Source organism: Phoenix dactylifera, chromosome 15 (genome assembly GCF_051530095.1).
Source record: "Phoenix dactylifera cultivar Ajwa chromosome 15, Ajwa_hap1_PhDact_Kaust_v1.1, whole genome shotgun sequence".
NCBI classification, from domain to species: domain Eukaryota; kingdom Viridiplantae; phylum Streptophyta; class Magnoliopsida; order Arecales; family Arecaceae; genus Phoenix; species Phoenix dactylifera.
Window position 1 is genome coordinate 20,705,542 of NC_143204.1, and position 22,294 is coordinate 20,727,835.

General features: G+C 39.0%; 1 protein-coding gene and 1 pseudogene across 2 annotated transcripts; one reads left to right on the top strand and one right to left on the bottom strand.

The window, feature by feature from the left end:
• Positions 1-472: 472 nt before the first annotated feature.
• Positions 473-15,798, top strand: LOC103707893 (uncharacterized). The gene is made up of 13 exons (XM_008792594.4): positions 473-800; positions 4,986-5,059; positions 5,469-5,552; positions 5,698-5,778; positions 7,579-7,659; positions 9,469-9,561; positions 11,828-12,007; positions 12,143-12,210; positions 12,315-12,366; positions 12,547-12,600; positions 12,687-12,779; positions 13,270-13,336; positions 15,338-15,798. The coding sequence occupies exons 1-13, from the start codon at positions 659-661 to the stop codon at positions 15,427-15,429; spliced, it is 1,161 nt and encodes a 386-aa protein (XP_008790816.3). The 5' UTR covers positions 473-658; the 3' UTR covers positions 15,430-15,798.
• Positions 15,799-18,846: 3,048 nt separating this feature from the next.
• On the bottom strand, positions 18,847-20,967 carry LOC103707892 (ethylene-responsive transcription factor ERF060 pseudogene; annotated as a pseudogene). The gene has a single exon (XR_015973386.1). The product of XR_015973386.1 is annotated as an ethylene-responsive transcription factor ERF060 pseudogene (transcript).
• Positions 20,968-22,294: the final 1,327 nt, after the last annotated feature.

The window sequence follows — 22,294 nt, forward strand, 5'->3', positions numbered from 1 at the left end:
AATAAGTAGAGAGTTGTGAATCTAAATCCATTTACCATGGTGACATCTTATAGAAGTCAAGCCCAAGAAAAAAATAAATGAAGGACCAAAAAACTATTAAAAACTTATTTGATACATGGAAAAAATAATTTTCTCATTGAAATATTTTTTTAAAAAAATCTGATTTATGAGAATATGATATCTCATGCCTTGAGAAAATAATTTTAGCATATTTGGCTGACCATAGAAAAATGATTAATCCATAGGTCAAACAACTATTTTTCTGAAATTTTTTTGTAAAATATCTATTATAATCTTAATAAAAAAATATTGTTCATTAATTTTGAGGTCTTAAAATAGTTTTTAAAAAATATTTTAATTTCCAACCAATAAAAAAATAATTTTTCACAAGATATACAAATTTTATTGTAATAAAAAATATTATTTTTTATTTCAAAATTCTAATAAAAGGCTTTCCCTTGTTTTTCTGTTTACCGCACTTTTTGCCTGCGAACGAAACGAGTCCTAAAAAGTTTCGGCTGGCCCTCTCTCTTCTTCAATTCAATGAAATAAAACCCCGTGAAGGGGCCTCCTCTCCTCCACGATTTTTCGCCCTCTCTCTTTGGATCCATCTCTATCTTGGATTCTTCCCTCTCTTCTCATCTCGGGGCTTCATCCAATGGAGGGCCTCCTCGGGAAGCTGCGGAACCTGGATGCCTACCCCAAGATCAACGAGGATTTCTACAGCCGGACGCTCTCCGGGGGCGTCATCACTGTCGTCTCCTCCATCATCATGTTCCTCCTCTTCATCTCCGAGCTCAGTAAGTGGAAAGACTCGATCTTTCCTTCCTTTTTTTTTATTCTATGCGTTATCCGCTTGATATGATGGATTCATTAGATAAGGCGTGTTTGGGGTTTCGCATTCATGAGTATCTGCTTGGTTTCGCCCCAATTTTCAGCATGAGGGTTTTGGTTTTTTGTTGTGGAAAGTTAATTCATTAATAAAAATCGTGTCTTCCTATACGTGCTTGACAGTAAATTGTTTTGCAGGTGCTTGACAATAACTTCTTGGTGTCGCCTTTGATCTTATTGTGTGTCATTTTATCAACCTCATAGCGTCTAGTTGTTTCCATCTGTATGTGCATGAGGCCAGATCTCTCTGGCTGCTGTGAGGCTGCTCACTGGTTTTAGAACAACTAGAAACTCATTAAAATTGGAATACGCATGTCTTCGTTTTCATTTTCATTGCAAATATGAGCTTTTTATGGACCTACAACAGAGGGCCAAGAGGATGGGATAAGAAAGATGAAGCAAGAACTTGTTTTAGTAATCCACTTTTGTGTCAGAATTGTCAACCATAAAAGGTATTCTCATATGTAGATTGTTGAAAGAAACAATACAAGCGGAAAAGGGAAAAACTTAGAGGGAACACTTTGTTTTCAATGCCTCATGCTGTCAAATTCATATATAATCTAGATGTTTCAAGTGAAGATTGCCTTAAGCATGGGATGATATACACGACAATTTAGTCAAACAAGGTGAACAACAGTCAATTGAAGTATGATATGTTTACGGTTGAGGTTATAATTCAGTACATTTAAATTGGAAACTAAGGCCTTTACGAATTGATGAAAAAAAAAATTGAGTTTTGCTTCAGTTAATTGATCAGCGAAGTCAGGCTAGTGGATTGTGATTATCTGGAATTAATCAGCTAATTCTCAAGGCTACAATTGTTGTTTAATATTATAAAATATACTTCCTGGAGTATCTTAATACCTCAGAATATGATTATGTTCAAAATTCCTTTTTCTTTTGTACTTGATTCATAACTTGGTCATAAAAGATAATTACTTAGTTTTAAAACTCTGTATTGGTTTTGGCCAGCCAAATGAGTTTTGGTTCTCCGGCCTTTTAGTTTCATCGACAAAAAAGGAAAATATAAAAAGAATTAGTATGTATAGAAATATAGAAAATTAAAATGATAAATGCTATAATCCATCATTTGGGACCTTTGAGTGGATTCTTCCAATAGTGTCACGTTTAAGTAATCATAAATATATGCTTATTAGTAAAAAGTTTAAAAAATTCATATATTATGTCATGTTAAAGTTTAACATCATTTATTGTTTAATGACAGTTTAAGTTGTCTTATAAATGTAAGCTTTAGATTAGTCAAGCCTATGCCTTTTATTTCAAAGATCTTTTTAACCCAATTTACAATGCAATTGAATCTTCTTAGAGTTTGTAAATTATGGTTAAACTTGAGAAGATGCTGCTCATAAGTCGATGAAGGGATGAAAGAGCAGCATGTTTTGTCTATATGTACCATCATTCATTCTTATTATGGTATGTCGTACCGTACCGAACCGGACGGTACCGGACCTATTATAATGTACCGGTTCAGTACCGGTACAGATGGTGTATCGACCCTCGATATGCCCAAAAAAACTCCGTACCGTACCGTACCAATACTATGCTAGTATGACACTGGTACAGGATCCGGTATCAGTACGGCGAACCTTGGTTTCTATTGGTACATTTGGGCAAAATACCAAAGTTGACTACTTATTTAAATTGGTTACTTTTGAATCCAAAACATTTTAGTCTCTGATGTAGTTTATTCAAAACTTCAAAACATGAAAGTAGGAAATGATGGTCATTTGGAGCTTTTTTCTTTTTTATAAGAAAAAGGTTTATAGTATTATGTAGTCATTGAATATAATTCAATTAATAAATGAATAGTTTATAACATGTAGAGTCTTTTGGATTTCTTTAAGCCTTTCTACATATAACATAATAATTGGTATTTGGTTTCTGATTGATTAATGGATTGTATAAGCATTAGAAGTTCCTTATTAAAGAAGAAATGGTCTCACTCTTTTTATCTAGCTATAATTGGTTTTTTCTTTGATATTATAGCTCTAATCATCTTTGGATTTTGATAGTCATGGAAAGTAGATGTTTGGTTTTTAGGAAAAATTGTTGAGATCATGATTGATATAACTTAATTCCTAGGTAATAGAGATGGATGCTTAGTTTTTTAACTAAGACTCTAACATACTAAAATGCTCTTAGTTGACTTCCTCATGGGCCCAAATTGTGGCTACTTTGTTGTGTATCTTTTCCATGTGATAACTTCTCTATCTTATGGTTGATGATTGGCTGGTCTTACAATGGGTCATCTCAATCTTAGACCTGGCTTGAAATAGTTGGGAACTTGAAGGCAACCCGGGCCTAGTTTAGGCTTGAACTCAGAGGCTGAGGTTAGTCCCAAGCCTAAGACAATGAGGCCTGATCTCGGCCTTAGCTTTAGTAAGAGATGAAGCTGGGAGGCTAGTGGTGGAGTGCAGGAGAGGAGATGGCTTGCAGGAACGCATGATGGAAGGCTGATGATGTTGGTGGTTAGAGGGGTTGGGTGAAGGAAAAGGTGAATGGAGGCAGATAAGGATGGGTAAGGATGGATTGAGTTGGACTAAATGGTTGGATTTGGGGATGGAAATGGAGATGGATGTTTGGGTTGGAATGCACGAGTGGTGCTGGGAATAAAGAAGATAGAGAATGAAGGGTAAGGGTAGGGTTGGAGAAAAGTTAGATGGAGGTGACCAGTGTGGTTGAGGTTGGGTTTGGAGGTAGCTGGTGGGGAGGAGGAATAACTATTTACAATATTGTGGAAGTACAGAAATATTGTATATTATATGTGTGTGTGGGTATTCGAGCTTCAAGCCTGGCACTGCTCATCCAGCTTGCCTTGGCTTGGACTACATTCAATTCAATTTGAGGCTTGACTTGTGTTCTAGGCCCTTTTCCCTTAACCTATGCCTTAAATGAACATAGCACTGCTCGATGGGCTTTGAGCCAGCTTTGGCCTGTTATCAACCCAAGTCTAGCCTAACCAAGTAGCCTTCCCATGATGGCTGCACTCTAGTCATTAGGTAGCCTTTTCCATATACGGCTTTTAGTTTAGCCCTTTTTTGTGGTTTCTAGATCACTTATCCCATAGCACATTCTATTTGCCACTTATTCTCTGATGTGGGTTTGTCTCTGATACCAAATGTTAATCCTCTATATGATACACCTTAAATACACCATTGCGTTAAAGGTGTGAAAGGCTTTGGTCTCAATTAGAATCATAACATTAGTATGATGAATTCGAAGGGGGAAAATGTTTTGCTTGTATATAGCTACTAACTAGGGAGCCATAACAATTGTGTGAACTACTTCTGGAAGGCTCATGGGGATTTTCTTGTGAATTTTCTAAATCAAGGCCCTGCCAAATGTGAATAGTTTTGAGGCATTGTGTGATTGATGGTGTATTAATGATGAGATCAATAGGAGTGGGTGTCAAAATGATTTTTGAAATTTTTTAAAGCATTTTTCAGTGAAATATTTTAAACTTAGTAAACCAATGGTTTATGTTAATTAATTAATTTGTTTCTCTATAATTGTTTTATTTCTTTAAAACAGATTACCAATTATTGAGAAGTGCAAAGAAGAGAAACATAGAGATATCAACATTTTTATTATATGTTTATTCTTAGAAAAAGTGCTCATCTTACAAAGATTAAGTTCATCTCTAATGCTTGACATGATTTTCAGTATATATCTTTATTAGGCCCTCCGTCAACAGCATGTATTTTACACCATTCTAGGTGGCATGCTACAACAATGCTAATTAAGGCATTGATGCTACACTATTAGTTTATCTTATTGTTAATTCAGTTGACCTGAACTGAGCAGTCTCTCTGTTTTCCCCCACTGAATTAGAAATTTCCACATGATGTATTATGTACTTAACTGTATTCTTTTAATCTGAACCTATCCGGTACTCACTAAAAAAATTGCAAGTTCACTTGAGTGGTTCTGGATTTTATTCCTGTCCTTTTATAGATCTTTCAGCCATGTTCCTTTTCCCCTTATTTCGTACCAATGTTTCTTATACACAGGAGCATATGTTATTTCCTACTTTAAGTTGTATTTATATATATTTATTTTACTGCTGGTTGCAGGATTGTATCTTCATGCTGTTACAGAATCAAAGCTTGTAGTGGATACTTCAAGAGGAGAAACACTTCGCATCAATGTAATACCACTTTGTATCATGGAATGCTTGTTTCTTGGAGCTTCATATACAAAGCTTGCCTCTTCTTACGAGTTTAATTCAATATTGAAAACAAAACCTTATTGTCATTCTCTTTTCTCTGCTATTTTCATTCCTTGGCTTTGTATTAAATTCATCACAGGGTCCATCACTGATTTACAATTCTGGAAGTATAGAGCATGCCATGAGAAAGTTGACTATTAATTATTCATTTGTTAGAAAAAACAGGGCATAGATGTAGCTTCTATTTCTTTTGAAGTCCCCATAAATCGTTACATCTGGCACTCCCTATGAATTTTGGAGACTTCTCTCATATTTAATATTTAACAATTGTTGGTGTTTGTTGGATTATTTATTGATTCTTGTGCATGTTTCATTGCTGAAAGTGCAGTTTGATGTCACCTTTCCTGCCCTTTCGTGTTCTATGCTCAGTCTTGATGCCATGGATATCAGTGGAGAAGAGCACCTTGATGTAGTATGTATTGCTGTTAGACTCACTCTCTTTGTTGGAGTTGTTTGTCAAACTATGCACATTGAGTCTGGCGATAAGCTATATTCTTTGGGTCTCTTCATGGTTGATCTTTTAATAGATTTGTCTTTTGTGGACCCCTTTTGTGTAGAGGCATGATATTATTAAGACACGGATAGATTCCCACGGCAATGTTATTGAAGTTAGACAAGATGGGATTGGTGCAGCGAAGGTTAGCAATTTTTATTTTTAATCTGTCTAAAGCTGTCTTTTCAATCTATGTTACTAGCAACTGTCCATTACGATCCCAATGCCTTTGTATAACTGTGCATACATATTTGTGTGTTTTCAATTACTCAAGTATGAAACAGACGTGATTTTGATATGATTGTTTAAAACCAAGACTAAGCGAGATTTGCAAATGGTTATCATAGTCAAAGGCATACTATCATTTACTTTATCTAAGATATCATTTATTTAGTAAACATGGCATGGTATGAACTTTTTAAAGAGTCTTAATGTTAAATATTCTTGCATTATTCAAATATATGCCCATGCACCTTCCACTAAAATATCCTTTCTTAAACTCACAATGAATGCATGACTAAAGTGGAAATCCTACAGTATGTGTATATAACCATGAGCTGTTTATTAGAAGTAGTTAGTTCTCAATAATCTTAGCAAATTAAAGGTAGTATGAGTCCATATGTAATAATGGATTAGATTGATTATCTCCTACAATAATTTAGAGGTAGGTATTGTTCTTGTTGGGTCAGAATGGTTTGCATTTCAATTATTTACATATGTTCATCATGATGATGAGCCATCTCTAGTGGTTGCAACTATTTTGGCTTCGTAGCCCAACTTGCACGATAATGCGAGTTGCAATATTTTTTTGGCCTTTGTGGCAATATTTGCAAGACACATGTAATGAGTACTTTCATTGACTCTAAGGAGATGATATGCACCATAGATAATGAAGCCTAGAAGCTCTAAAATCCACATTCACATGAACCTTTTCAATTATGACCCAGCCACCAGCAATTAACTTATACTCCCTTAACTAATCGCCTGCCATGGGTGCATTGCTCAAGACCTGGTACTTAAAGCTGTCTCCCATTTTGACATGGATGCTCTCATCTACCATGCCCTCTTTCTTCTTCAATATTGCTTTCGGTGACAGGAAACCCAGGGAGACTCTGCCACTATAGCTTGTTAGTTCGCAATGCTCTCATGAACCTTCTCATGAGACTGTTGATTATTAATGGGAGCTTAATTTAAACTGTGCACAATCATGGCAAAGTTGAGAATGCTGATAAAATACATTGGATTAGATTGGTGCAGTCAATGGCATTGATGGAGAAGATTTGTGAAGGAGCAATGAAAAAACCTAGCCTATCCACGGGCTGATTTGGAGGGGGGAACAGTTGAAAGGGTTCTCGGTAAGACCTCAGAAGATAAGGGGTTGTAAAAAAAATCCATATGATGAATTAGAAATATGATAGAAAGTTTTGCAGGTATCTATAGTTCGTTTGTGCGAACATATTATACAAGTAAACCCAATACCAGGATGTTGGCCAAGAAGTACATTACATAGATATTTTATGCTATGCTGTATGTTGTAAATGTCAGAAGAATAGGGAACTAAATGAAACACATCTAAAAGTATCAGTGATACCAAAATTGTAAGAAATCAGTGATAACAAAATTCCATATGAAGTTGATATTTGGGGGAGTATAAAAACCTACTTTTAAATCCATAAAACCACCCAATGATAGTTGAGTAAGTCCATTTTAGTAGCTTTTGCTCTGTTTAATAATTGAACATTTGAATTTGTTTAGAATTCTCTTGCTGTATATCATTGGAACAAATGTATTGAATTTTTACGTTTCCTCTAATTATGTGCTTTTAATTTATTTTTTAACATATTTGGTTTTCTTTTGCTGAACAATAAACTATATCATATTTTTATTGTCTGTCTCTTATCTTTCTTGTTGCAATATATGAATTGGCATTAGTTGTTCTTAACAGATTGAGAACCCTTTACAAAGACATGGTGGGAGGCTTGAACACAATGAGACTTATTGCGGATCTTGCTATGGTGCAGAATCGGTATATTCAGTTCACAGCAATAGTAAAGTGTTATTTTGACACTGCATTCCTTGCAGCTATTATTAGCCACATTGTGAACTCTTGTGATGCCAAGTAGAAAACGTTCTTCTGTTGTCCATGATTTTCTGGTGTTATCCTATTTAGTTCAAGATTAACAAAAAGTGAAACAGAAATTCTTTTTTACTTTTGGTATAGTTTGACAAGTTATTTCTGTTTTGTATTTGGCTACAATTTCTGGAATAACTCTCAGCTGAGGGTGTTTTTGTCCATTATAAAAATGGAGGCACCCACAAAATAAGGGCTTTATGCCAAGAATAGCTTATGACAGCCTTGGAATAGCTACACTTGAGATAAGCCAGGTTTGATTGTAACAGCTATCTCTTTCTTATGCTTCTTTTTAAAAGCTTTTTGGACATTATGCCTCTATTTTGAACCAAATGCTGTCCTAGAGTATATTAGACTAAAAGGCTATCTTTGTTGGAAAATCATGGAGGCTCATCAATGATATGGAGGCTGAAACTTGACAAACAAGTGTACAATTAGGATAATAGCCAATATATAAATGTACAAAAGTTCTGGTTCTCTCATGTAAAATTGAAGTACCTAATGTCATCCTTGATAAGCAAGCCTAATATGCAAGGTGGACTATACTTAAGTGTGTAAACCAAGAAAGTTTGAGAACAATGAACTATTGGCTTTCATAATGACATCAACCCTCGATCATTTGGTTTTAGGGAACCTTGTGCAGAGAAGCTAGAGGGCCAACTGAATTGTAGAAAGACTAATCTTAAAAGCTTCATGTATATGGCTCATGAAGATTACAGAAACCCTCTAAGGTTCATGATTTAGAGGGTCCGGTGAAAAAAGGAAGAGAGCATGGTTTGACACAATGAAATAATTTGGAGCATAGATTTAAGTCAAGCAGCCAATTGTATGGGTACGCCTCATGCTGCTATGTTGGACTGGCACTGGCAAGATACTTGTCATGCTGCGGGGTAAATCATTGTTATGCATTGGCACATAAAGCACACACTGGCACGCATGCTCTGGCATGCAACAGTGCTGCGTGCTGGTGGTAAGGCAATGGCTGGAATGCTTGCCTCAGTGGCCTGTGCAGACTCTCATTTTAATCCTTGATAGCTAATGTTGTGTACTCAATACCTGATTAAATAATGTATTCTACATGCATGATATAGTGACAAAGCTATGGACTCCCTCTCCTAACTTGAGGATCACAGGCGCAATGGTTTGCCTCAGAAAGAGAAGCATGCCCTAATTATTTATGAATTATGGGAACTTAGAAATGAGAAAGTGGTAGACTAGTATGATAAGGTATCAGACAGTGTCAGGTGATCTTGACATGCGTCACATTTCCACCCTCATGAAAATCTTGATTATTTATAGCTTGAAAAGCACCTATGATTTTCAACAAATATGAGTTCATACCAAATGTGCTGTTTGTTTATTGACCATAAAACCAAATTATGAAATTAATTTTCTTTCTCTATCTGTGAGTAAAATTATGATAGCATGATGTCCTTTAAACAAATGTTTCTACATATAGGATGTATTTTTCTTGTCATTAAAATCAAATAATCATGAGGAGTTTTTGTGTTGCTTCACTCACTGATTTCTTTTATCCAAATATATTATTGTAGCTACTTAATCACTAAATTGTGCAGTCAGCATCTCTTCTGTGTTGTGATTTTCTAATTACACTACTGTGTCCTAGCTTATCATGGGATCAGTTATAAACGATTCATATGCAATAGTATCTGACTAATCATCTGGGTTTGGGTGTTCTTGTAGTCGGATGAAGATTGTTGCAACTCTTGTGAAGAAGTTCGTGAAGCATATAGAAAAAAGGGTTGGGGTTTGTCAAACCCCGATTTGATTGATCAGGTATCTCAATATGAGACCTTATTGCTTCATGCTTCATTTTTTAAGTTTTCGCATTATTATGCTGACAAAATTCTTGCTTCTTAAAGTTAACCTAGTTCATCGTTTTCCATGGTCATGAGCAAAGTTATATGTATACTTTCACATATGACTTGGATCATCATTATTTTTATCTTGACATTCATTATGTCATTGTATCTGATATTCTGATCATTGGTTGTGATGTTTTGTCTGAAGTTATCCTGATTGCTTGCATAAGCTTAGACCTTTTCAATTTGCTCATTGCATAGTGATTTTTCAATTTTACTTGACTACTTTATTCACTTGAGATGTTGTGACAATAATTGGCATGCCAATTTAAAGGCCAGCAGCATCCCATATGGTCCTGAAAGTTGTTATCTAGATGACATTAGCATAATGTTGCTATCCAAATTATATTAAGGGCCATAATAATGTAAGGGTGAATGTAATGGTATAGACTGATTACCTTGCTCGGAGGTAGTAGGAATCAAAGATTCACATTCCAATCCATTTGATCTATTTGCTTGTTAAACTTATTATTTTATTAGTATTATAGCCAAGGACGGCGGAATCGGTACCGGGCAACTGGTATGTCCGATGGGGCCAGCCGGTACGGGCCGCGTTGTGCTGTGCCGGACCCATACCGACACATCTTCTACGGCGGGGGAGAGGGAGAACGAGAGAGAAAAAGAGAGCGGGGGAGGGAGGGAGAGGGAGAGGAGGGAAGAGAGAGGGCGGCCGGGGCCGGCCGGCGGAAGCCGGGGGGCCTCTGCGCGGAGGGTGGGGAGACTCGGCGTCTCCCCGGCCTCCGCCTCGTTCGCACTCTCCGGCTTTCACCGGCCAGCCCCGACCGGTCTCTCTTGCTTCCTCTCCCTCCCCCTCTCTTTTCCTCTTCTCTTTCTTCCGCTTCGGCGAGTCGCCTTGATATCAATGGTGGAACCATCCCAATTCGCCGCCGATACGGCCTGAGATGCCCCGAACCGGGCGGTTTGGAATGGTTTCACAGACTTTGATTATAGCCATTGTTTGGAGAATTAACTCGCCCTTAGATTTCCACTGTAAGATTATAGATACCCAATTTGCTTCAAGGGCATAGTATTAGGCATGTTTTTGAAGAGGGCAATGCGTGAGGATCCGTGCAGTCATATGTTTAGTCCCACATCGGCTATGCATTGGATAGATCTTGGGTACTTGTACAGGACCAAGGAACTCAAATAACACCTTCTAGCTAGCCTTTTTGGGTGAGGTCCTGGGTTATTACAGATGGTATCAGAGAGGATTGGGTTGTTACAAATCATATCAGAGCGGTCCTGGCCCATGACCCATGTGTACTAGGGGACACTGCAGCATGGGCTCATTGAGGCTGACCGTGAGTCGATCGTAGTATTTGTGATTAGATTTGAATGAATTTAGACTCTTAGCCTAATGAGGACGTCAAGGCTTAAACAGGGAGAGTATGTGAGGACCCATGTGGGCGTGTGTTTAGTCCCACATCAGTTTTTTGCTAGAAAGATCTTGGGTACTTATACAGAACTAAGAAACTTAAAAAATACATTTCGGTTAGCCATTTTGGATGAGGTCCTAGGTTGTTGAACAATGCATGTGGTCTACTATGACATTAGGAAAGTTACAGCTATTCCATTGCAAGTTCCGAATGTTCTTGAAGAGGAAAAAAAATACATACATCAGCCAAGTGCAATCACATTGCCACAAGCCTACAATACATATGATGATGTTTAATTTTTACTGCACTTTGTAGGTTCACTTTCTGAACCTGTCTACTTTATTGCTATACATTAGCCACTTGTGCTTGCACTTTTCCCTATATGCTTTTGCATTTTCTTTGGCAATATTGCCAGCATTAGCTATAGATGAACCCCAATAGCTACTGCTATCTATGTTGTGCAAAGCCTCATTGTCATATGGCATGTACCTTGTTCCTCCCATTCTGTTTGCAATCTATGTAACAATACTGTTATCTGCTGCTAGCCATCACCAATTTTTGCCATTCAGTGAATTATCCTGTTGGTGTAAATAATCGAATACGTGGAACATTCTTAATTTGGTGATTCCAATCATCCAGGATGTTGACAGCTTACATTGGCTAATTAAAGGTAGGTGATACAACGATCAACCTTATTCCCCTGGTTGTGACCACCTGATAAGAAATAATATATGATATTTTAAACCAAAGAAAATATTTTAACTTTCACTAGTGGCGATCTTGACTTTTGATGCAATATTATAGTGCAAAAGGGAGGGTTTTCTTCAGAGGATTAAAGATGAAGAAGGTGAAGGATGCAACATCTACGGTTTCTTGGAAGTCAATAAGGTGGCTGGAAATTTTCATTTTGCCCCAGGAAAAAGCTTCCAACAGTCAAATATGCATGTGCATGACTTGCTGCCATTCCAAAAGGATAGTTTTAATGTAAGCAAACCTTATCAGGAAAACTTTAAGACTTAATTTGTAAATTGTTTATAAGGATAAACATGAAAATGTTTGCTCATTTTAAAATCTTTGGTCAATCAGTTTCAATATATAATATGTCTCTGATGATGCCAGATTAGCCACAAGATTAATAGATTGGCCTTTGGGGAATACTTTCCTGGAGCTGTAAATCCTCTTGATGGGTAACTTTCCACACCCTCAACTTCTTCATTTACTATTGAAATTGTATATGCTGTTATAGAACCCCTATTTGAGTCATAATATGCCTGGTTTTTGAAATATTTAGAGTGCAATGGGTGCAACGAACACCATATGGAATGTATCAATATTTTATCAAGGTTGGTCTTCTTGGTCTTCTTCCTTATGTCTTGTAGAAGATGAAATAATATATCCTATTTGCCACCTCATTACTTTCTTCTTATATGCCTAGGACCCTAGCTATCTCCTGTTATCCCCTTGAGACTGTTTGAAATGATAATGTTCACCCACGGGAATTCCTTGTTAACTATTCTTTTCAGGTTGTTCCTACTGTCTACACTGACATAAGTGGGCGTACTATCCAGTCCAATCAGGTAGAACTGAAGCCCTGATTGCAATGGTCATTTCTGCATTATTTGTGTGATAGTCTCTTGAGATGTATTTGCATTTGATTTCGCAGTTTTCTGTAACGGAGCATTTTAAGAGTGATGATGTTGGTCGAATTCAATATCTTCCTGGGGTGTTTTTCATTTATGACCTTTCACCAATTAAGGTAACTCTCTCACAAGTATAGCTTTAGTTCTGGATTCGACTTTCTAGCTTGCATAATGGTCTTTTTTTTAATTAATTATTTTATCCACTTAATTCAACATATTTGGTGGTTTGATTACCTTTTCCTTTTCTTATATATGTTTTTTTGGTTATCTTTGAGATATTAAATGAGCTGAATGCATTTCTTATGACTGTTCTATTTACCATATATGATGACTGAGCAAATTTTATCTGTTGAAACATTTTGTTCTTATAATATCTTGGGATCTATTATCAGTTAGTAGTTTGTGTTCCATTATTATGTCATCATTTCACAGTTTACCTATTTAAAGATAGATGTGCTGTTCCTTATTTGTTATGAAATTTATTCTGTTTAATTGCATTGAGTCCAATATATGGAAAGTATACTTGATTCCAAATTTTCAATTATCATGACACTGTTGAACGTGTTCTGCACTATAATTGACATCTTATATGAATGTAATTTGCAGGTGACCTTCACAGAGGGACACGTATCGTTCTTACACTTCTTGACCAATGTTTGTGCAATAGTTGGAGGTATTATGATTTCTCATTCACATTATTCTAACAAACATTTTACTCAAGAGGTTCTATATAACCTTAGGGTTCGTTTGGTTGGGGTATGCCAAATTACGGGGTAATTTAATGATTCCTGAAAATCATTTAGCTGAAAAAATGATTATGGGGAAAATAAATTTTACCATATTTGGTTGGTGGAAAAATTACTCCGGAAAATGGCCTTGGAAAAAGATTATTGTGTTTGGTTGGAGGTAGTCTTATAATAGAAATATTGTCAAATTTTCAACAATGCCCTTGAATAAATAATTTAAGTAATAACATTTTTTCAGCCTATTTATTGGCCATTTATGGCCCACTTACATAAATGCTGTCAATTTCGAATATTGAAATATATTTACATGAATTAATGAATATTTTTAAATTAATAATAATATATTATAAAATATATTTTTATTGTAAATAAATTGTAATATAGTTTGTTATATAAATAAATATGTTAATTATTAATAAATTTTATGTTAAATTTATCGATAACTAATAAATATTTGTTAATAATTAATATTTATTAATAAATATATTAATATATTAAATATATTATTAATCAATATATAAATATATTTGTAAATATTAATATAATATATATATATTGATATAATAAGCATTAATTATATGATATTATTAATATAATATAAGTGGGTATTTTTGTCAAAAAATAATAATTTCAGATTACCTCCACTATGTAATCCAACGTGGGAAAATAAATATTACCCTATGGTACCTTCTCTCTCAGGAAAATAAGCATAGGAGCCACTATTTATTTTACCATCTCTCTCATCCACTTTTCTTGCAAGCATAGATCCTAACATAGGATTTGTTTTCTTATGCTAGATTACCTTCAAAACGGACCCTTGATATCTGATCTGATTGTGTGGGCTTAGTTGAGCCCTCCAAACCAACCCCCTCTCCCACCACCTTTTATTTTTAATCCTACTGGCTTACACAGAGCTTACTGTGATGCATTATTTCATAAAGATTAACAATTAAAAGTAGGATATAAGATGATGTTTGGACATTATCATCATCTTTAGCATATTCTCACCAAAGCTACGAGGTTCATACCATCTTTAAGGTGCTATTATCATAAGTTCTTTCTCATAATTCTTTTATGTCAAGGTTCAACCATTCACAAGTGCTTTCATTTTGAGTATCTTCCTAACCTTCTCCCTCATACTTCATTGAATCGCAATCTCCTCTTTCCAGAGGCTTTGTTTGCAATGCCAGTTTCTCTTTCCCTAGTTCCTTCTTCAGCACTTGCCTGATTGATTATATAGCTCAAGTGATACAACTCCTAAGGCTCTTTCAAGAACTTGGTTTCAAATTCTGTCCTTAAATATGCCAACTTTACCTCAACATTCTCCGTTTTCTCATTTTCTTTTTGCTCATGGTTGCTTGTCACCATAAACCATCTCTTTACATTTTGGTGGGATAGCCAGCTTATTCATCCTTAATTAAAAATTTTGCCAAAATGAGTTGCTTGACAAAATTTCTGAGATAGTATGCTGAAAATTCAGGTGGAAAATTTATGGAAGGCATTTAATAGCATTTCTCCCTGGAAGTATGCAAAATAACCATGCTAACAGTCAAATGCAGAACTATTCTAGGCCACATGGCATACAGATGATTCTTTCGTATGCCTCACTGAAACTGTGTCATGCACCTCGTATAATACGTAGGCTGTAGCTGAAATCGTTTGGATATTTCTGAAATCCAAAGCCATCCAACAATAGAATGAGTTCGTGTATGAAACATTCATTTTTCAAATTTCAATGATGTCTGTTTTCTCCTTTCAGTTTTGAAAGACAAGCTTACTATTTATTTTTGCAATAGAAGATGGTTTCATAGTATTCTGCTGTTGGAGGGTGTATTCCAAGTTCTGAAATTTCCAGTTAGTAGGTCAGAGATCTAATCTCAGTTTATTTCAATGACCTAAGCTAATGTTTTGATATCACCGGTGTCCAGGTATATTTACTGTTTCTGGAATATTAGATTCATTTATATATCATGGTCAAAAGGCAATCAAGAAAAAGATGGAACTCGGAAAATTCATTTGATTGTTGGACTTTCATGTAACCTCATGTGCTTGCCCGCCAAGAGCAGCCTCACTCAGGGAGGATTGCTGCAGATGGTTCTCTTAAGATCCACAATCAAATCGTCTTTTGAGTACACGCAGACTATTTATGGGATTGAGTCAACAATTATTTTTGTTCGTTTCTCTATGCTGCACCAAGAACGGTGGCTTTGTTGTGGATCTTGAAACCCTCATATTCAAGTCATTTAAACGCATCGATTTGCTGATGAAGGAGCATTTGCAGCGATCACAGAGAAATTTCTGTAACAGATGACTATGGACCGCTTGAGATGCTCACAAGTAGAAGAAAAAACAAGTAAATTTTCCAGATATATATTGCAACTTTCATTTATTTTTTTGTTATGTTCTTAGCTGTGTGATGATTTAAATCACCCAAATCTGAAGCTATTGCATCCTATTAGTGACTTTTATACTGACCTGAATGTGTAGTTTCCTACCTGTTTATAAGTGCGAAACCATTGTGGTTGCTTTCATTCAAGGGCTAGGATTGGTCATGGATCTCTATAATGGCTATTGTGCCACCTCCTACAAAAAAAAAAAGAAAAAACAAAAAACAAAAGGTTCTCAAAGGCCATTATGTTTTCAAACCCACATATGGAGACACAAGAAAGATGATTTCCTATCTTTGTCCTTACAGAACAAAGATATGCTCGACCAACCTTATGATCATAAAACTATAAACAGGACTGGCACCTCCATGGTCAGGCTGTTGCCATTTACCTGCTTCAAATGACGTGGTCTTATGTTATGCTGATGCGTTATTTCACGCCAACTGCAAGCCTTGTGCAATTCATGCAAGGTTGATGGTTCAACATATCCGATGGACATCCTCCCAATGAAGACTTCTCTAAATCATATTTCACTTACTGAAGTGCTATTCTTTCAACCTAAATTTATTGGATGTTCTTATCGCCTCCATCATGGCCTTTGCTGTATGCTTGAGAACATTGGAAAAAAAAAAAAAAAACATTCTCCCCAGTTTGTTTTGTAGTGGTGCCGGTTTTTGCTGTTAGTCTTAAAGGGTCGCATAACTAGGGATAGCCTTCCCCATCCTCCTCCAAAATAAAGGTTGGACTTTTGATCCAGATAATTGGTGGAACCACTTTGCTTCCAAGTTACTATAACCACTAGGAGACTTTACCGGCAAGCAACTGCTCCTTTTGCCACGTGCCAGATGCTATGCTTCCGTAAAGTTTTCATCCTTGATTCAGTTGTAGACTCATCTTTGCATACTAATGCTTGTGGTTCTCATCAAGATTTCGCATCTCGTAGAACAGAATTGTCCCCATTTTTTCATAAAATGGGATGTACCATTGTTCCGCCTTGTCCCAACATTTAGGATAGAGGATGTCCTAAGACATACCGATAAAGATGCTGAGATAGTGACGAGATGGTCCTGTTTCGACACTCGGATGGTACTCCATCTTGATACCCCGTAGGATATTCCACTGGAACTTGAGTCCTTGGTTCATATTGTTATTTGATTTTTTCTAATTTTTGATGTTGGCGTTCCTGAGCATCCATTCAGCATTAGGGAAACGACAAGTCGTGCTCTTCATGGCTTGTGAGCATCCACTTATTGTTGGATCTAGTTTTTGAGAACCTGAAGGAATGCAGCTATATTGTCTCCATATCAAGTATCAAATTTGTTCCCTACTTTGTATCTTTTGCTTAGGCTTCCTACCTGATTTGAATTCACCGTAGCTTAGTAGCATACGCATTCGATGGATATTATAAGAACATTTAGGTCAGACTATTCCAGATATACTCCATAATTTTAGAAAACTAGTAACATACGCACTTGATGGATACTAGAAGAAGAGTTACACAGCTAAACAACATTAAGATAAACAGTCATGTCTGCTGCATATTATTGACTAAATGCTTGCTTAGCGGATAATTTAATACTAGCCTCCAACTTCCACTGGAGTGGAAAGGAAAAACAATGAATATTCTGGGCAGTGGTTCGCAATCCTAAGGTCCTCTCTTTATCTGAGATAAATATATTCTCCCAGTGTGAAAAGCATCATATGCCAACTTCTCGGTCACTTTCCTACCCAACTTTCTTCAGTCCACTGTTATAGGAAAAGCCACCTCCCTTGACTCGAGCGATTCACATCCAAGCAGATATCTATCTATTAATCATGGATTGGGTGCTTTCATGCAGCAGCAAAGTAATGGGGTGAAGACTGAAGAATGCTTAAATTTGTGCAAGTTGCAAGAAAGGAGATCACTTCTGGAAGGATTCCTGCTGGTCCAAGCAATCTCTTGGAAGCAACAAGGATTCTTTGGGGATGTGAGGAGGAGGAATAAGAACAAAGAAATAGACTAGGGTTGGTTGGGTGGCCTTGGTGGTGGTGGGGTTACCTTTGGAGACTGGCATGGGCAATAAATTAAAGCAAAGTGGGGGTGAACATGGGAACAGGCTGGTTCCATGTGACCACAGGGTCCTTTTCGCAGGATAGGCAAAGGGATTCCAGATGCTTCTTCCCATCTTTCCAAATATTATATCAAGGCAACCATAGTTGAACAGTCTCAAGAGTACAGGAAGCCAACATAAAAATCTTTCACCCTTACCAACATAAAATATCAGATATTACCATACCAACAAGGTAACTATTTTTAAGCAGTCTCTAGAGTACAGCCAAGGCTCATAGTTATTACAGTGATAGGGTAAAGTTAGTCCCTTGGTTTTCAAATTAGTCATGTAACAAGATGTTTATAGCGTGGTAGAAATGAGGAGAGGTTTTAGCCAAGATGTTATCATATTAGATAAGAAGCTTGTTCGGGTACTGGCGTACTGCTTGCGGCTGGCATCATCAGGAGGCTTTGGACCTCGGGCAGCAGGTAATAATTTCAGGGCCCGACCCAGCTACCTGCAAAAGTACTAAATCTTACAGCTAGATGATATCCAGAAATCCGGCACCAGGATCTTGTGCAGGAGATCTAGCAAAAGGGATTTGTTCGTTTCTCAGAAAACTCCACCTAAATACCTACCAAGTCTCCATACAAGAGATGCGATGAAGAATAATCCCATGCTCATTTTTCAGACCATTCATACGAACTGTTAGTCTCATTCTTATGCCTAACTTTTTCTTTTTTCTTCGGTCAGAGATTCTCGCCCTCACCAAATATGTTTCATTTTGAGAACATCAGCAGAACAGAGATTAGCTACTTGTTGAATAATACCTATAATTAAGCAACGAACATATTCTACCAAATTTCATCAAACACAGAATAGCAATATTTTAAAACTCATCATCTAACACATCATTCCACCAGTATTCCCTAAAAAAGAATAGAATAGAACTAATTATAAAGGAATTATCAGACATAACTTGTTGCAAAGCTTGGACATGCATCTCTCATTGACATCACATACACAAACTAGAAAGCACATTCACATTACAATACATGGAAATAATTACAGAAGCTACACAAGGATTACAATTACAGTCATCATCATAGCAACATAAACTTCTCCCCCCCCCACTGGAGTTGCCAAGATAAAAACCAGCAAACCAGGAGGCTTGGTACCACTTGACACATACAAAACCTAACACCCAAAACACTGAAACAATATAAAAACATAAGCCTTCCTACTTGAAATCTCTGCAGCAGCTCAGCAAAAGGTCAAAAAATCCCATTTGCCGCAGCCAGTGGAGACAGTAAGTACTGAGATTAGGCAAGGATGGAATCCCAATCGATCTCCCACGAAGGATACTTCCGCAGCACAAAGCTCTCCAATTCGTCCCACGGCGCCTCGGTAAAGTCCAAATGCTGCACCTCCGATGCCGGAGACGACCCGGACGAGTAGTCTTCGCCACCCTCCGACGAGCTCTCCGACTTGTAGTCCTCCGAGCCCGACTCGCCCTTCGCCGCGCTCGGTCGCCGGCCAGCATCGAGCACAGCTTCGGAAGCAGGCTCAAGGGTGCAAGTGGGTCGGAGGGGTGGGATGATCTGCTTCGGAGAATTGGCGAGGCTCTGGCAGATGGCGTGGAGCTTGGCGTCGACGGAGGAGTGGAGGGGGCCGCCGGCGGCGCGAGCGATCTCGTGGCGGAGATGGGGGAAATTGAGCCTGGCGAAGTCGCCGCGGAGCCGGAAGGCGGCCTTGTCGTAGGCGAGGGCCGCCTCCTCGGCGGTGTCGAAGGTGCCGAGCCAGAGGCGGGTCCGGTTCTTGGGGAGCCGGATCTCGGCGACCCACTTCCCCCAGTGGCGCTGCCGGACGCCCCGGTAGAGCTTTGCGGGCCGCGGTGGGGGTGGTGAGCCGGCGTGCTTCATGGGCTGGGGCCGGGGGCCGAGGAAGCTCGGCGCGGCATGGTCCCGTGACACTCGCCGGGCCCCGAGGAGACTCTGCTGCTGCTGGAATTGGAACTGAGCTTGGATCTGCTGAATCTGAGCAGCGCTGAGGTGGTTGAGACCGATCGGACCGGGGGGGCTGACATCGGAGGGGTCCAAGCCGAGGAAGCCCGGCGAAGAGCAATCCAAGATTGGATTTTGTGGGGAGGAGTAGGGAGAGATGGTGGAGGAAAGGGCCGAGAAGGGGTAAGAAGAAGTGGAGAGAGAAGGAGAAGGGGTAGAAGAAGGGGGAAAGGGAGAGGATGAGAACGAGGGGTGGGTCTCAGGCGTGGAGGTAGAGTAATGGGAGGGAGAGGGAGAGGGAGAGGAGGAGGAGGAGGAGGAGGAGGAAGCACCTCTGATAAAAGGTTCAAGTGCTTTCATAAGCTCCTCGCTGAAGGGGTCTGAAGAGAAAACTGGATGGCTACTGTACAAATCTATAGCTGCAGCCATAAAATCTAAGATAAAAGAAGAACAAAGAAAAAGTAAAATTTTGAAGCTAAAACAGAGAGGAAAAGCGGGAAAAAAAAAAGATTGGATTTTCAATACAAAAAAGGAAGAGGAGAAATCAGAAGAAGAAAGGAAGGATGGGATTTTTAAGAAGGAAAAGAGAGGAATAAGCTGAGTCCCACCTGGTTCTTAAACAAAACCAAAGAACAGGGGACTGGATAATCAGAGAAAACACCTAAAACAAGAGGCCTTGAATTAAAAGGTTGCCTCTTTTGATCAAGAAACAAGGACAAAATAACTCCAAGGGTAAAGAAAAAACAACCCTGTCTGCTGATAAATCAGAGAAAACTAGAAGAAGAAGAAGAAAAAAAGAAAGAAATAGAGGATGAAATCCAGAAGTCAAAAAAAACTCTGGATCTCTGTTCTGAATCCTCTGGCTCCCTATTCAAAAAAAAGGACCTCAAAATTGGACTTCTTTTTTTTTTTAAGAACTAGAAGATTACAGAGAGAGATTCAGAGAGAAGATTAAAAGAGAGAGAGGGAGAGAGCGGGAGAGAGAGATTAAGAGTTCGGAGAACAAACCTTGAATCTTTTTTTAGCTTCTGAGAGGAATCACTCGAACTCACCGAAGGTGGAGGCGGATATAAGGCTTTTGGGCTGAGGTCTCTCCCTGGGAAGAAGAGGGGGTCTGGTGGTAGCTTTATATAAGCCCCATTGTATCTCTTTAGTTCTGTTAATCCCGTGATTAGTCCCATTAATTATCCACTTAATCGGCACGCAATGTCCGGCTGTTGACTTCGTCATCTGATGTCAGGCCCACACCAATCAATGGGCTCTTGCCAATGAAATATGGACACGTGTCCACGGATACTGGCAGATGGCAGGGGAGTCACGATACTGGCATATGTCAGGGGAGTCACGGCTCGTGTGGGGTAAGGACACGTGTCACGTGATGATGGTGGTTTGGGCTTGTTGACCGTCTTAGTGACCTTCTACGGTGCGGCTTTTGGATTTTATGGAAGGTGGGAAAATGAAACCGGCTCCGGCTCAGCCTCTGGCTGGGGCTCGGTTTGGTAAGGTAGTTATTTGACAGGTAGCACCCTCAATTGGAATCCGAAATTTCTAAATATCCATATAAATTGGACCGGCTGCCTCCTAATTTCGGTTGAAGTTCCCTCTCTAGTTCTCAATATACATACATACATACATACATATACATACATATATATATATATATATATATATATATAATAGTTTGTATTATAGGATTCTATGCTAAATACTACAGACCAGTGCCGGCTCGAGCCTTAGGCGACCGAGGTGGTCGCCTAAGGCCCCCGGCCCAGGGAAGGCCCCCACCCAGCCACGTTTTTCTTTTCTTTTCTTTTTTTTATTCCTCCATAATGGCGCTATGGCAGACCGCAGACGGGGAGTGGGTTTGGGCGGCGATGTGAAAGGCTGAGACGGCCAGATGGGGAGTGGATTTTAGCGGCGCTGGGTGCCTGAGCGGCTGAGCTGGGACTAGCGACGAGGACTGGCAGATGGAGACGGGCAACGGGCGATGGCGTGGTCGAGCGGTCAAGTCGTCAACAAGCAACGGGCAACGCAACGGCTATTTCCTCCCCGGCTCCCCCCTTCTCTGCCTTTTTAATGCCGGAACCTTCTCTGGTTCTCGGCACTCGGCAGAATCGGCTTGCAAAGTTGCAGAGCGGCGAGCGCAAAACCCTCTCCAGCTCTCCTTGCCGACGTCGCCGTCCTCGGCTCCGAGCTCCGGCCTCCGACTCCGAGCTCCAGTCCACCGTGCGTCCGTGCAGAGTCTCGTCCTCTCCTCGCCGACTCCGAGTCGCCGTCCTCGACTCCTCCGACCTCCGGGCTCCGCGGCGACCGAGGCGGCGAGGCCTCCCGACTTTCGAGTTCCGATTTTCTCCTCGACTCTTCCGACTTCCGAGTCTCCGACCTCCCGAGTCCCGACTCCCGACTCCCGACTCCTGAGTCTCGAGTCCCGGCCCAGGGAAGCCCCCACCCACGGTCCTCCGCCG

What these genes read in the sequence shown, in the direction of transcription:
- LOC103707893 (XM_008792594.4), top strand. Translation starts at nt 659, where the DNA reads ATGGAGGGCCTCCTCGGGAAGCTGCGGAACCTGGATGCCTACCCCAAG. An exon ending in CCTCTTCATCTCCGAGCTCA is followed by an intron (nt 801 to 4,985) that starts GTAAGTGGAAAG and finishes TGCTGGTTGCAG; the next exon opens with GATTGTATCTTCATGCTGTT. An exon ending in ATGGGATTGGTGCAGCGAAG is followed by an intron (nt 5,779 to 7,578) that starts GTTAGCAATTTT and finishes TGTTCTTAACAG; the next exon opens with ATTGAGAACCCTTTACAAAG.